General features: G+C 55.1%; 1 protein-coding gene across 6 annotated transcripts in view; it reads right to left on the reverse strand.

Annotated features, from left to right (window-relative positions):
* Positions 1–15,377, reverse strand: part of LOC101316208 (diacylglycerol O-acyltransferase 2) — a 364,872-nt gene extending 349,495 nt beyond the window's left edge. For 2 of the 6 annotated variants that reach the window (XM_073808430.1, XM_073808429.1), the window contains exons 1-2: positions 14,955–15,364; positions 487–615 (exon numbers count right to left, since the gene is read on the reverse strand). In XM_073808430.1, coding sequence (XP_073664531.1) covers positions 487–615; positions 14,955–14,994 — 169 coding nt within the window. In that variant the 5' untranslated portion in view covers positions 14,995–15,364. Of the gene's footprint in view, positions 1–486; positions 616–14,954 lie in introns of all 6 variants that reach the window. The other 4 variants (XM_073808431.1, XM_073808434.1, XM_019946545.3 and 1 more) reach the window with 4 other exon arrangements.
* Positions 15,378–15,671: the final 294 nt, after the last annotated feature.

Below are 15,671 nucleotides of genomic sequence, written 5' to 3' on the forward strand. Positions count from 1 at the left end.
GCCCTGGCCCCGTGCGACATGTGAGACAGCGTTTTCCCCACGTTCAAAATGAGGAAACTGACTTTCAGGGAGTTCAAGGAACCTGTGTAAAGTCATAGAGCTTGTTTGTGGTGGAGTCAGGACTCAATCCCAGGACCACACCACCCGAAGGCAAAGCAACATACCTGTGGGAAAATGTCTGCTGGGAGGCAGGGCAGCATGTGGGAACAGCACACGCTTTGGGGGTCCTATAGACCTGGACCCAAATCTGTGTGACTTTGGACAAGTTACTTACCCTCTCTGAGACTTGTGCTTTCTATCTATAAAATGGGAAGCATACCACCACCTCCCAGTGAATCTTGGTGAGTCCTCATGTGTGCCTGGGGTAGACCACTTGATCGGGGACCCAAAAGGTGGGAGGTGGGAGGATGCTTTTACCCCTCACCTCTCCAACATCTGCTGGGGAGGTGGCCCCTGCCTGCCCTCACCCTCTAAGCCCCGGCTTACCCAGCATGAGGAAAGACAGGACCCACTGGAGTACCGAGATGACCTGTAGCTGCTTTTCCACCTTGGACCTATTGAGACAAGTGATGGAGAAGAGGTCCTGGAGGGCAGAGAGGATGCTGGAGCCAGTGCCTGCGACAGAAGAGAGATGTCAGCCTGTCCACCCTTCCCTCCAGCCTCAGAGTCCCCATCATCAAGCCATCTCCCACAGACACCTTCCTAGACATGAGAGGCGCACGGGCCAACACATCAGACAGATCTGGACTCACATCCCAGCCCTGCCACACAACAGTTTTGTATTGATAATTCTGGGCTGTTCACATGCTTTGCTTCCCTGTGCCCCAGTTTCTATATATACCCAACGGGAATGATGTCCCCCCTCAAAGGGTCATTTTGGAGAACAAACAGGGTATCCAAAGAGGCTAGGGGGAGGCTTGCCATAGTTGCCAGTTTTCTTCCCTCCCCTTCACCCCAATCAAACTCCTGTCTTTATCCTTTATCTGGATCTAGTACAAATATTTAATCTTTGCTCTCTGTGTCTGTGAGGCCAAGGACAGAGGGCCAACATCCAACCTGCAATGTTTTTTTCCTCCAAGTGTACTTTGCGCACCCCCAATCCTTGACCCACGCCCCACCCCTGTATCTCCAGGACTAATACCCTTTCCCAGTGAGCTGAGCCCTCCTGCCCCACCGCCAACGCCACTGATACCACCTTCAGAGGGATGCACACTTTGAGCTTCATCTCAGTGCCCAAAGCTTGGGGCCCAGAGAGGAACCAGCCAGGAACCCCTGCTTCCAGTGGCCAGTGAGCTTCGGAACACTGAGGGCTGCAATTCTGTTTGCTACCAAGCAAGTGCCAAGCCTATAAGTTAGGACAAGATGTGCCCAGTTAATTGGCTCTGTGGCCGTGGCCCCAGGATGACGCCCTGGACTCCAGCGGCTGATGGGCAGAGGGACCGGAAAGCCTGGCGATTGCAGGAGAGGCAGCGCTGGGGAAGAGCATGGGCGAGGCTCCTGACATAGCCCATTCCTTCCGGCAGCTGGGCCAAAGGAGTGCCCCCCTTCAAACCTCCACATGTGCTGAGCCCCAACTGCACGTCCTTTGTTCAGCACATCTTCACCGAGTGCCTACCTACCGTGTGCCGGTCAAACATTCCTTCACACGACCCACTCTGCCAGGCCCCCCGCTGAGTCACAATCTTGTCCTTGAGGGTCTCGTGACCTTTCTCCCTGGCCTACTGCGGAAGTGGGAGGGCGAGCGGTATAAGGGCTTACACTCAAGCCCTTGTGTTTCTTCAAAATCTGTATTTCAACAAGGTTACAGCAGAGATTAGAAAGGGACACAACCCTCATCTGCCGAAAGTTAACAATTACTTTGACTTTCGGGAAGCATGTAAATAACACCAGGCCTCAAGGCAGACACATCAGTCCTGTCCCCTTCACCTGGTCTAATGGAGCAGAAGGAGGGGGCTTGGCACGGCAGAAGCGTCAGATCCCAGCTCCAACCGTGGCTCCACTCGCTATGCGACTTCAGGCAAGACCTCGAGGGCGCACAGCCACATCCCCAGGACATGGCACATACTGGGTGCCCAGCAGCATCTGCCGCTCCACAGGACACCTGGGGCGGAGGTGGAAGTATGTGAACTCACCCAAGCAGATGATAGGCTGAGCTACACAGGCATGCCAGGGGTTTAGCGCATAACTGCTCCTTCGCCCTCTACGTAAATATCCTACCATCACAGCCGTTTCTACCTTCACACTTTTCCAACACCCCATCCTGGAGGCCGAGGGCCCTCTGGGGTCATCTGGTACAGCCCAACTGAACATTTGGGGAGGCTGAGGACAGGAGCAGTGACTTGTCTAGGGTTACCTAGCCAGGGCCAGAACCCAGGATCCCTGCCCCCTGCTCAGGGTACAGCAGGTCCAAGGGTGGCCTGTGCTCAGAAGTGGGGAGAGTGTACTGGGGGAGTACAGGCGGGAGGGAAGTAAGGTCAGGCATAGGCCTGAACCCCAATCCAAGGGCCGGCCTGCCAAGTCATTCCCTAGCCACTGGGAATGTGCGGGATGAAGGGAAGCAGGGGCCATGGTAGACGAGTCCCTGCCCTGGGTCTGGGGCAGGCTGGGTGCCTTGGCTGCAGAGAGGATAGAATGTTCTCCAGCACCTTCCTACTCAGAGTCTGGTCTCGGAGCTGTTTAGAAACGCAGGGCCCCAGCCTGGATCTACTGAACCAAAATCTGCATTTTAACAGGACACTCAGTCCAAAGTCTTAGGTAGGGTAAGCTTGGGGTGGGGGAAGGATGCAGGGAGGAGCTGGGGGCCTCCACCTTCTACTGGGCAGGGGAAAAAAGGTGATGGAAGGAAAGGCATCAGACATCGTCTCATCTGACCACTTCCTACTGCAAACAGGACCCCAAAGAGTGCTTGAGGAATGTCTAAGGAGTGCTCAGAGAAAGGGCTGTCTAGCCCCTGCCTTTGGCTCAGGACCAACAAGCTGGTCGCACTCACTACATGGAGCTCTCCTGCTTTGGAGGTGGGGTACGCAGAGTAAGTCCACATTGGTGACACATCCCCCACTGAAACAACTGGAAAATTCTTCCTTGTTTCCTAATCCAAGTCCATCTGCTATTACAGGTCTCTCACAATTAGCTAAAGTCAGGGTGCAGGAAATGTAGACTGTCTTATTCAACCGTCACCCTATTATCCACACAGAAGGAGAAGGCCTGAAGGGCTCCCACAAGCCCCAGGGCAGCTTGGCCAGAGCTAGGCTTTTCCCACACTCCCCAGTCTGTCCTCCCTGCCTCGGCCCAACTACCGCCCATAGCCCACGCTGCAACCAACTAGGAAATGCAAAGTCCACTGAGGAGTGGCAGGTGTTCCTGTGGGCGGCACAGTGAGGGGGCTGCCTGGAGGGGGAGGCTGGGAGGGTGCTGCCCCTCTGTGTCCTTCAGGCCTGGGCCCACTCGGCTGCCTCCTGGCCAGACCATCCCGACCTGGCTGACCACAGAGCCCAGCCCTGGGAGCTGGCCTGCCCAGGATGCTGAACCCCAGGTCCAGTGGAAGCCCCCTGTGGATCTAAGAAATATCCAGTCATTGCTCCCCTGCCTAGAAAGCCGCTCCTTGCCTTGCCCACCTGATGACCCCCAACAATGAGATAAGGCAGCTCGTCCTTCAAAACCCAAACAGGCGAGCCTTTGGAGAGAGGTCACCTTTCCTTCTCTGGGATTATCAGCTCTAAGGCCCATGCAAGCGTGGAACCCTCTAGGGCCATCTCACCAGCCCCCACCCCTCTTGGAGAGAAACTGTCAGTAGATGAAGTTGGGAGAGGCCAGCAGAACAGAGAAATAAGAGAGGACTGGAGTCCCCCTTCCAGGTTCCCACAGCCCCTCACCTGGTACCGACTGCTGATTACAAGTCCGCTCTCCCATCACACTGGGAGCTGCCCAAGGGCCTGGGTCTGATCCATGGCTTGGTTCCCAGTGGCCTCTCGGAGCCTGGCCCAGAGTCAACACTCAGCAAGGTTTGCTGAGCAAAAGGACGAGCAGGTCTCTGCTCCGGCTGATCCTCAGGCCCCCCTCCCCAACCCCTGGCTCTCTCTCTGTAGGGCTGGGTGACAGGTAGGCGGCCCGCATGGCCCATGCAGCTTCAGGGCCTCCAGTGCACTTCCATAGGCACTCTGGTTCCTCACCAGTCCTGTGAGTTTGGCATCATCACTGCCATTTTGATGGTGATAAAGGCTCAGGGAAGTGACACAGCCAAGGTCACTTGGCCAGAGGGTGGCAAAGTTGGACTCAATTCAGGCCTAACTTCTAGGCCTGCGTTCTGTCCCTGTGCTGCAGGTCTCCCCACGTTCCTTCTCTCTTCTCCCCAAAAGAAAGTGGGGAAAGGCTGGGAGGCAACAGGAGAAAATGCATGACCTATTTTCCTCTAGAGGAGCAGGCATCTTGTGCAGTAAGTTAAATGGCAGCAGGCCTTGGGGTTCCAGTCCCAGTTGTACCACCAACTCCTGTGTCACCTTGGCCAAGTCACTTCACCTCTCTGGGCTTTGGTTTCCCCATATATAAAACGGTGGTGGGGAGGATGAATTTTATGATCTCTCTGACTGCTTGGATTCTGGTGTCCACCCTCCTGAGGATACCACCTAGAGGCTCACCACCCTGCAATAGCCCTGGTACAGCTGCTCGGCAGATGGGAAGTGGGGCTTCAGCTGGGCACCCCCAGGTCATTGCCAGACCTCACCACTCAGCTGTCAGCATCTCCTCTGCCCCAGTTTTGGCTGGGAGAGGTCCTGCAGAAGCTGGTAAGAGATGCCAGTGCTACAATCAGATGTCGCCACTGCCACTACCTTCATACCCAGCCTGACTGTCCTCAAGTCCTGGGTGTGACCAGCAGGGAGCCACAGCCTGGCCAAGTCTCAGCTCCAATCTGCTCTCTCGTCACCCCTCCCCCAGCCTCCGCCAGCACACTGCACTCTCTCCGCACCCTCTCAGCGCCGGTCCCACTGCAGCCAGTGTCTATTTCCTTGGTCATCCTCCTTGGCCAGCGTCTCCTGGGTTCCAGGGCTGGTACCTGATTCATCCATGTGCCCAGAGCTCAGCCAGGCTGGCGAGAGAAGGAGTTCATAGGGGTTTATTGCATGAATCAACAAATGCCGAAGTCCCAGAGGCAGCTGAAGGCCTGGATGCCCAGGTCACACTGAGCTGCCTGACAGGAAGGCCCCCAGCCCTATCACTGAGGACCCCAGAGATGGGGTGGGGGAGTGAGCCTCTCTCGCCCTCTCTGAGCATGAGTTTCCCTCACCCCACGATAAGAACAGAACCCACTTTCTACAGATGTCTTATTTTCATGAAGGAAGACGAGACAGGCCACAGAGTAACTTGACTCATTCTATGAAGAGAAACTGGCAGTAACCAATCCAAATAGCTGCTCCAGGGCACCACTGATTTCACCATTTATTTTATACGGCTCCTTTGCTCCTGGACTTGGGGAGGGCAGAGGGAGTGGAGCTGCCAGAGAGGCCCAGAGCAGCTCTCTTACCCCCAGAGAGGAACCCCCTGCCCCCATGTCTATACAGAGCTTCCCTGCCCCACAGCACTCTCCGGGAAGGTAGACAGGCAGGGATGGGCAGCCCCATTTTACAGAGATGGAAACTGAGGCAAGGTGAGGCCAAAAGATGTTAAGCCACTTGCTTGAGGTCAGGGTATAGGGGAGCCAGGACTCTCGGCAGGCATTTGAGTTCTGAGTCCCTCATCATTTCCATGATGCCAGGCTCTTGAGGGCTGGTCCCCACTACACAAGCCAGTCTACACCCCGACTTCAGGAACACACCCCTGGAGAAGGGAGGGCTGCCTCTCTGTCCCAACCATGTCCCAAGTTTCATGGCAGGTGGGGATGGGTGTGTATCGCCTCTTTGCCCAACATCTGATGGTAAAGTGACCAGGCCGCATCCAGGACTGATGCAACCAGGGCTTCCTCTCGCACAGGCTTGAGGGGGCAGCGTCTGAGCCCCAGTCCCCATAATCTGAGAAAGGGCCCTGGGCCAGCCCTGGCCCTGCATAACTCTGTGACCTGGGGCAAGTCACTTAGCCCCTCTCAGCTTTAGTTTCTCATCTGTAAAGTGAAGGTAAGAACCCCTACCTGTCAGGGGGGTTGGGAAGGTAAAAAAAATAAATAAAAATAAAAAATGCATGTAGGTCCATTTGGCAACTCTTAGGTGACTGACACCTGTTAGGTGATTAGCTCTCGTCATGGCTTTTACCACTGACCAGAGTGGGAGGGGAATTGATGAGCAAACACAAAGTTTTTCAAGATGTGTGTGCTCATGAGGTTGTGTGTTACGAGGAGAGGGAGCAGAGTGGGGGCATTGGCCCGGGAGGCTCCAAGGAGGTGGCGAGGCCTCAGCAGGGCCTGGAAGACAAGATCTGGGAGGCGAAGAGGAGGAAAGTGGGCACTCGGGGTTGGGGGCAACTGCCGGAATAGAGACTCAGACGGAGTTACAAAGAGGCAGGCCCAAACCCAGAATGTTCAGTGACCCAGGAACGGGGGTTCACATTTACCCAAAACAGATGCTGAGAATAGGAAAGATGGAAAGGGCTCAAGCAGCCCAAAGTAGGCTCCTGGAGGAGGTGGGTGGGGACAGGGATAAGCATGGAGCACTTCTGAGGTGCCCAGCACTGTGCCAGCCACCGGGGAGAGAGCAGTGAACCCAGCAGGTCAACTCTCACCTGTTAGGGGGCTTAAATTCTACTGAGGGAGAGACAAAGCACCGACACATAAATGTAGGATGTAACATCAGGCAGCGATGAGAGCTATGAAGAAAAATAAGCTAGAGGGATAGGCAAGAGGATCCTCCCCTGTGGAGGGGAGGCATGGAGCAAGGCTGACTCCCCTCCACAGGGACACTGGAGCACACATGACATTCTTGGGTCAGGCCTCTGGGTGGCCCACACTGCCTCCTCTACCCTCCTTAGCTACTGGCATCCTGGGAAGGGGCTCACCAGCCTGGAGAAGGTGCAGAGGACAGGCCGACGGGCATCAGGAGAACCTGACCTCCAACTCGCAAGAAGTGCAGCCTTGGTGAGTCACTTCCTGTGCAAGCCTCAGTTTCCTCGTCTGTACAATGGGACTAATACCTACCTTGCCAGATTCTTGGGAGAATTAAATGAGATGATGTATAGGCAAGAGTATCATAAAAAGTAAAGACCCGGGTGAATGGGGGGTAATTACCAAGTAAGCCTGGGTTTCCTCTCCTGTCTAGTGGGTTTCACAACCCCTGCCTTGCCTTGGGGCAGAGGCACTGGCCTCAGTAGACTTAGGATTCAAACCCTGGCTCTGACTATTATTTAGTGTGAGACCCTGAAAGTCACTTCCCCTGTCGAAGACTCGGCATCCTCCTTTGTTATGATCCAGAATTGTTGGGAGGAATCCAAACAACTTATGGCAAAGGGGCAAACAGCGTCTGGCACCTCTGGTAGAGAGCTAGAAAGGTGCCAGAGAGGTCACAGGGATGTGGACGGCCGCCACAGGTTCCCGAGTGGGGGAGTCGCCTTGCTCACATCTGCAGCCCCAAGGATGCCACACCTGGGCCCAGCCCGACCTAAGCTCTGCCCTGGTCCAGCAGCTACCAAGTGGACAGTAAGAAGTCGCCCCAAGCTACTCCAGAGGGCTGGGCCCAGGTGGATAGGGGAGCTAGAGGCAGAGAGATGGACATTCTGACTCCTGGCAGACCCTTTGAGGTCCAGGAAGCTAGTCCAAGTGCCAAAGAAATGCCACATCTTCAAGGCCAGAGGCAAGCTCTCTTCCGGGTCCCCTCCCCGCCAAGCACCTTTCAGCAGGAGTCCTCACGTGTGATGATGGGGGACAGTCATGGCTCTGCAGGGTCATGCCTGTTGATCTCAGAGGCCCAGCCTTGGGTTGGGCTCCAACTAGCCCTGCACACGAAGCTGTGCCCGTTCTCTGCCCTACCACATGCTCAGCCAGACCATTCTTCCCTCGAGGAAGTCTCCCTACACTCTTGGCCCTGCCTGCCATCCCTTCAAACACAGTCCTGTCACCTCCAGGCCCAATCTGCTCAGTCACTGAGCTCACACTTACTGGGTACCTACCAGGCCCTGAAAGCTGGTCCGTCAGAGATGGGCCTCATCCTTCCTGGCCGATTCTTCCTCGGGGAAGCCCTCCTCCCCCACCCCATGTGCCCCACCTCACCCTGCACTCAGCCTTTCTCATTCTGGGAGCGAGTGTGCATTTGCTCATCTGGGTCCCTGTGCCCAGCATGGGGTCAGGCACAGAGCAGATGCTTGGTCAATGTTTGCCAACAGGATGCTCGAGGGACCTGCGATGAATAAACAGGGCCTGGACAAGAACAGAGATGATGGACCTGTGCCACGGCAGAGGGTCAAACGGGAACTTTCTGGGGAATCAGGAGGGAAAGGTCTCCTCTAGCTGGAGGGATCACGATTAAAGGCAGGGGCAATGGTGGAAGGTTCCAGAAGGAGGGAGAGAAGGGTGGAGGCCAAACATTAACATTCATTCAGCGAGTACTTTCTGAGTATCCTTCACAGGCCAGGCTAGGCGCTGCTCTAGGGTGGGAGCTGCCACCCTGCCCTGCCTCTGCTTCTTGGGCTCTTGTAGGAGGAAGAGCTCCGCCCCGGGGCTGCCCACCTCAGCTATGGCTGGGGAGACAGGGCTGTGAACAACGAGGCACAGAGGGTAAGCCAGGGCCGGGGAATCCACGGGAGGTACCCAACTGGCCTGGAGGATGCTGTCATGGATGGGTCAGGTGAGATGTAAAGGATGAGTAAGTTTGCCAGGTTGACAGGAGGGAGGTGCAGGGTCAGGACCCGAGGTACTGGAGTCCCACAAATGGCACTGGAAAAGGCCTGGAAGGGAGAGAGCGCACAACTTTGAGGAATTAACTGCAAATAGTTCAACCAGGTTGAAGCATAGCAACCGTGTGAATGGGTGAAGCTAGTCGAGAACGTGCAGGGGGAGTGAGCCATGGAGGACTGGAAATGCCAGGCTGAGGAGTCCTGGGCTCCATCCTGAAAGCAGGGAAAATTGCTGCCCACCCCTTCCATTCCCTCCACCAGCTTCAGATGGTGGCTAAGGGCCCCGAGGCAACTAGCCAGCCATTCACCTGGTCCCAATCCACTGGTGATTTCTTTTCTCGAAAGACTAATAATCTCCCCTTTAAGGGTTAGGTGTTCTTTAAGTAGGTAACCTTAAAGCAAATTAGGTGTCCTTAAAACAGGGCCCACTGGGACATCTGACCCAAAGGTGTCCCTGGAGGACCCTGGAGGTGACTGCTGAGGACCCCAATGGCCTGCTTTCTCTACTACCCCACCTTCTGACACATCAAAAAAATAGCTACTGAAGTGGGAGGGGTTGCCATGGCAACACCACCAGCTTGTGGGTATGTCACCACCAAGGAGTCCTCAAAATAGGCCCTTATCACAATACATGGGCAAGTGTGGGGAGCTAGGTTCTTCTGGGGCACTTACCTGGGCCCCAAGCAGGACATGAGCCCATTTTCACAAGGACAAGTTGGGGACAAGAATGAGTAGGAGGTTGACCCCCAGGATCCCACAGCCGTCAGGGGCATGATCAGAACCACACTTCTGCAGCAGAGCTGGAATGAACGCAAGGGGGCTGCCTTATGCAGCCCTCCTTACTGTACAGACGAGGAGGCTGAGGCCCCGAGAGGGCAGGGTCTTGCCCAAGGTCACACGGGAAGCAGATGCAGGGTGAGCCTCCTGGCCACTAAATCTGCTCTAATAGTGAAATGAATTCACATTTCCTGCTTCTGTCGATTTGCCCAAAGGGTTTGTGTGTTCAGCTTCCTTGGGTCTGCACCATAACCTGGGCAGATATTCTTATCATGCATTTGCCTGTTCTATAGATGACGATACTGAGACTCGTAGCCCTAAACCCCCAAAACTGCCAGCAGCAACTCCACACCCAGGAGGCTCCAGAAGTGGTGGAGGCCAAGAAGCTCTGTGCACCAGGGGCCTCTCCCAGCAGCTCTCAAATCTCCACCCCCAGCCCCTGCAAAGGGCATAGGCGAGCCACCCCAGGCCTGGATACAGCAACCTCTATCTCCCGTGTCTCTCAGCACACCAGGACCTCAGCTCAGGCTGGTAGCCCAGAGACCCTGCAGTCAGACTTTCCCTCCCACACAAATCTCATGTCTCTATTTATTCTGGTCCCTGTACCTGAAGGTTCTTGCCTGTCTTGGTAACACCTGTTCATCTTTCAATATTCAGATTGACTGTCGCCTCTTCCGGGAAGCCTTCCCTGACCCCAGGATGATTTAGCTGCCTAACCCTCACCTCCAGGCCTCCACCCGTGCTTCCTTCCCCTTTCACTATGTGGACCACTGTGCACTGTCATCCCCCTAGTCTCACTTCCTCAAAGGCAGGGACCATGGATTGACCTGTGTGCAGCACAGAGTCTGACACACAGAGGTGCTCCATCAATAAACTGAAGGGCCCACACGCGAGTCCCCACTGTGAGAAGCCTTCCTGGATGTCCCAGAGCTGAGTCTGCCACTCTCCATAGTGTTGGAGGCTGTTGCACGTGTCACACAAAATGAATGACAAGGACTAACAGGCGAGTCACAAGTTAGTTTACAAAGCGCTTTCCATTCGTGTTAACCTAAACCCTCACATCCTTGAGAGTTTGAGATTTTCTGATCCTATTTTCCATTTAGGGGGAGTGAGATACCCAGAGCAGAAGTGAAGCCAGGGCTGGAATCCTGGCTCTCTGGCTTCTAAGCCCTGGAGTAATGGGGGAAACTGTGGTGAGCCCCCTGCCCTCAGCACTCAGCCCTGGAACCGGCTCCTCGTGAGACTGTGGTGTCTCCAGAGCAGGGAACAGCTGCAGGCCCAGTACCCAGCACGGGTGGGCACAGAGGAGGCCTGAGGAAGAATTGAGAAATCACACTGAAGCAAAAAGCAGGGCTTCCTGCCAAGAGGAAGGAGCAGTGCTCAGGAGGGCTGAGGTCCCATTAATGATTCATTCATTCAACAAATATTTACTGAGCACCTACTATACACCAGGCACTGTGCTAAATGCTGGGACAAACACTGAGAAAGACAGACAGGGTCCCTGTTCCCAAAGGGCTGACATTCTTCTGGGGGAGACAATCACCTAAACAGATAAGTACACATGAGAATTTAGGTAATGAGAGGGGCTATAAAAAATAAAACAAGATGGGGCGGCTCTCCAGATGGTGTGGTCAGAGAAGGCCTCTGAGAGGAGACTGAATGGTTGGAAGCCAGCCATGCAGTGACCTGGGCAGAGGGCAGCACATGCAAAGGCCCTGAGGTAGGACTGAACTGGTGGGAATGCTGGGGGAACTGGAAGACCCCTGGCAGTTCTAGAGCACGACATGGTAGGAGACGAGGTTGTGAGGCCGGGAGGACTGCTCACAGGGGGCTCCACGGCCACAAGGAGGAGTTTGGAAGGTTTGGAGTACGATGAGGGGCAATTGGCTGTTCCCCTGGCCTCAAAACTCTGGGGCTCGTGGTGCATGTACTCATCAAGGCAAGCTGGGGGAGCTTCCTGAAAAAGCTTGGGAAGGGGTGATCTGCCACTCCCATCATGGTCTGGGAGCAACCTACACTCATTCAAGAAACGACCACCTACAGTGGCGAGAGCCCTGCACGCAGCCCTTCACGGCTTCACCACACTTCTCTCTTGGTTTAAGGTGGCCAACGACTGGGAGATGGATCTGGGTTCTAACCCTGGCTTTGATAACCCTGGTCCAGTCCCTTCTCTCTGGGCCCCTCAGTGTCCCATCTGTCATGTGAGGGCCGTGCCAGATGCAGCGTTCCCAGAGAGCTTTGATTTTATGACTCAAGTACTTGTTGCTGAAATCAGGGGTGGGAGGATGGGGGTGTGGCAGGATTTCCACACTGGCTAGTGAATCACCTAGGCTGCTAATAAAATATTACTCTTGGCTCTCCTTTCCCAGCCCAGAAGAGCCCTCAGTAGCGCAGATAGCCCCAAAGTGGCGTTTGTGCATTTGGGGAAGTGGTGTATGCAAGGAAAGAAAGCTATAAAGAATTGGGAGAGGGAGGGACATGAGAATGATGTTCTCATCCTATGATTTAGGACTGGGTTAGGTGACTGTCAATCCTGAGTTCCAGAGTTAGCCTCCAACAATCCAGCCTCTTAGTTCCACCTCCTACCAAGTTCCTGCTTGCACACTCCCAGTGATGGGAGAGCTCCATCCCCACCCACACCAAACCTGTTGCAATCCTCAATAGCTATCAGAAAGGATTCCTCCATTACATCAAATCTGCCCCCCATGATGCCACCCCTGTTCCTGGCCTTGCTTTTCGGAGCCTCACAGAGCAAATCAGCTCAGGATTTTACTGGGCTGCCACCATTTCGTGCTGGGTCCTGTGGTGAACCCTGGGGATAGAGGCAGGCACCAGAGGGCTTTGACCTGAAGAGCCTCACATCCAGGGGCAAAGGCAGGGATGCGAATATGACTAACTCTGCATTCTCCACCCCTGGCACAGGTAAATCCTTCAGATATTAGAAGATACCAACAGAGACGCCTGTCTCCCCGACACTTCCAGCACACACCCACCTACCCATGCACCCACAGCTGGCCTTTGCTTTTGGTCAAGAAACCAGACACCAAGGTATCTATTTCAATCTCACCCATCACAGGTATTCCCTTCACAGAAGCCATGGGTCTCCTTGAATACCACCACCAACAGGGTGTTCACCACCTCCCAACAATGGGACCTCACTGGCAGAGGCAAACCAGGCCACTGGGGAGTGTCTTCAAAGACCAAGGATGTAGAAAGCAGGTCTAATGGAGATGCCAGATAACACAAGATTTCCTTCAGCTCTCTCCCTTCCCCACCCAAGTCTTTCACCAAAGCGGAGCCCAGACACCTAAAGTAATTGGTTTGCATTTCATACCAGCCCTTGCTACATCCCATGATGGAACGGTTTGCAGCCAGTTTTTTTCTTTTTTTAATGTTTTCAAGACCTGATAACAACATGGAGAAATGCTCCTGACAGGATAGTAAGTGACTTGGTCAAAATCATTCACTGGAAGTCCTCCTGAACTACAAATCCTAGGTCAAAAATGAGGAGGTCAGGGTCGCCTGCTCCTGGAAGATAGAGCTCACAGCCTGTGGACAGCAGAGGTGAGGGAAGGGGATCTCCAGGAAGGACCAGCACAGAGAGCATCCCTATCCCATTCTCTGGAGACAAAAGCATTTTCAAAAGCATGAACATGGCTAGGTCCCTTCCTTCCCCTGTTATGGGCATTAAATGGCACAGTGAACAGACAAGCTCTTTAAAGTTAGAGAAGGGGCTGTCAGAGGCTGTAGGGCTGGGTGTCTGGGGCAGCTCAGGCTGCTTGTGCCGAAGATGGTGACAGCAGCTCGGTACCTCTCCGAGGGCAACGAGCAGCACCCAGACCAAGAGGGGCAGATAATCACACCAACAGTCACACGGGGAACAACGCCAATGCCCCAGACACGGTTAACCTGTGATACAGCTCCAGGGTGCTTACCTGGCAGCCACTAGAATATTATAAGTGATTTGGAGTACCAGAAGGAAATACTCATGATTTAACATTAAGAGGGAGAAAACAGGATTCAGAACTATATCTACATCACGCTTTGAACTTTATCTAAATAATGTGTACAAATAAAACTATAAAGAAATATACTAAAATGCTCTTAGGAAGCTATTTTTGGATAGTCAATTAACCAGCAGTTTTAAATTTTCTTCCTGTTTTTCTATATTTTTCAAAATTCCAATAATTCATATGTTTTATTTTTATAATGAAGATGGGTCGAGTAGGCTACTATTAGTTACTGAAGAAAAATCCTAAGTAGGAGAGGTTCAGCAAGCAGAATAAAGACTTAGGTGGAGGGAGGGAGGATTCAAGCAAGACCAGGACAGCTGTGAGAATGTCCCAGGCTCTCCTGGATTTGTATTTAATCCCCTGGCCAAGGCACCTGTTAAGGTGGGTTGGGTGGGTCATGCCTCCTCCCATCTCAGTTTCTCCAAGTACAGGTGAGAGGTGGGGGACATGGAAGGGATGCTCTTCCTTGAGGGGGCAAAGCTCTGGAGTTTGATCTCCACTCTGCCCCTGATTCACGGAGGGCCTCAGTTGCACACCGGTGGAACAGGGGCCCGGGCCACACTGGAGGGCACCCAGGGTCCTCTGCCCCACCTTCTAAGTGTGCCAGGCTCACAGTTGCTGCTGAGTGGGCTCCCAAGCCTGGGCTGAAGAATGGGTGTGAGGAAGGAGACAGTGCGAGCACACCTGTCCCAGCCAGGCATGTTCCTTGTCTGGTGGCTGCTTCAGGGGATTGCAAAACCCTTGCCGCTCTGCCCCATCCAGTGCCTCACAGCTTAATCCACCAGGTGAGGAGAGAGGGTGGGAACTGCCAGGGGCCAGGAGCAATGCTGGGGCTTGGAGAGGAGTTCTCAGCTATCACTCCATCTCACAGGCTGGAGAAAGAGAAGTGATGTAACAGAGGTCCCCAAAATCGATGAGTGCCAGAGTGGAGAATGCGCCCACATGACTACCATGCCAGGTTGCCTGGATCAGACCCGGTAACCATTATTCTAACCTCATCTCAGACCCAGGTGAGTTGGGGGGAAGAATGGTAGTGATGGTGGGGGAGAGGGCGGCAAACCATCCCAAAAAGAAAAGAAAGGGGTTGGGACCTCGGCCCCCATAGCGGCCTGTCCTCCAGCAACGTGCCGCCACCTTACCAAATCACTCCTGCCTGCCTTAGAGCCTTTCATCACATCCTTTCCTGAAAACCTTCTGGCAGCTGCACTGCCCCAGGAGAAAGCCCGCAAGGCCCTGCAGACCCTGGGCTGTAACAGCTCATGTCCCAGACCCTTAGCCCAGCTCCGAGAGCTCTCACGGGACAGCACGGTTCCTCAGTCAAAGCTCTCCCTCCAGTCAGCTGGGCCCGATGCTCACCTCGCAGGACCCCGGAGTAGGCGGCTATGAGGGTCTTCATGGCGAAGCCGGTGCAGTCGGGGCTCCGCGTGAAGCCGCCTGACCCCGCGCCCCTGGCCCGTGCCCCGGCCGCCTGGGCCAGGGCTTCGCGCCGAGCACGGGAGCGCGGGGGCGGCTACGGCCCGGGGAGCGGGGGGTGGGCGGCCAGACGGGCCCGAGCGGCGGCCGAAATTGGAGCCTTGGCCACGGCCACGGCCACCGCCACTGCGCCCGCGGCTCGGCGCGCGGCACTTTGTAACCTCATAAGGGGGCGGGGCCGACGCGGCAGGGGCGGGGTCGGCTGTTCCAACCTCTGCCGCACCAGCTGCGTTGGGATGGGGGAGCGCCGGGCTCGGCTTGGCGCGGGAGAGCTGCTCGGAGGCCCCTGCTCGGCGCGGGTGGGCGGCCCGCGAAGCCGAGTCCTCCTTGCAAGGGGCTGCCTGGTTATTCCTGCCGCTCCCTCCGCCCGCCCCTCGCCGCACCCCCGCGGCGGTTGGTGCAGCCCGCGAGCAGGAACTTGGGCCGGGAGCCCCGGCATGGGCAGGACAGGCGGGGCCGGGCGTGGGTTTGTGTTTTCCTCTGGGCAAGGCCTCGCCTTGGCTACAGATGCTGAGGTCCCGCCTCTGATTGGTGGTTGTATCGGGCTTAGTTAGGTAGGGGTGGGCTCCTGAAGCCCTCACGCTGCCTCTACTTTTCCAT

The sequence above is a fragment of the Tursiops truncatus genome, chromosome 8 (assembly GCF_011762595.2).
Source record: "Tursiops truncatus isolate mTurTru1 chromosome 8, mTurTru1.mat.Y, whole genome shotgun sequence".
In the NCBI taxonomy this organism is placed as follows: Eukaryota; Metazoa; Chordata; class Mammalia; order Artiodactyla; family Delphinidae; genus Tursiops; species Tursiops truncatus.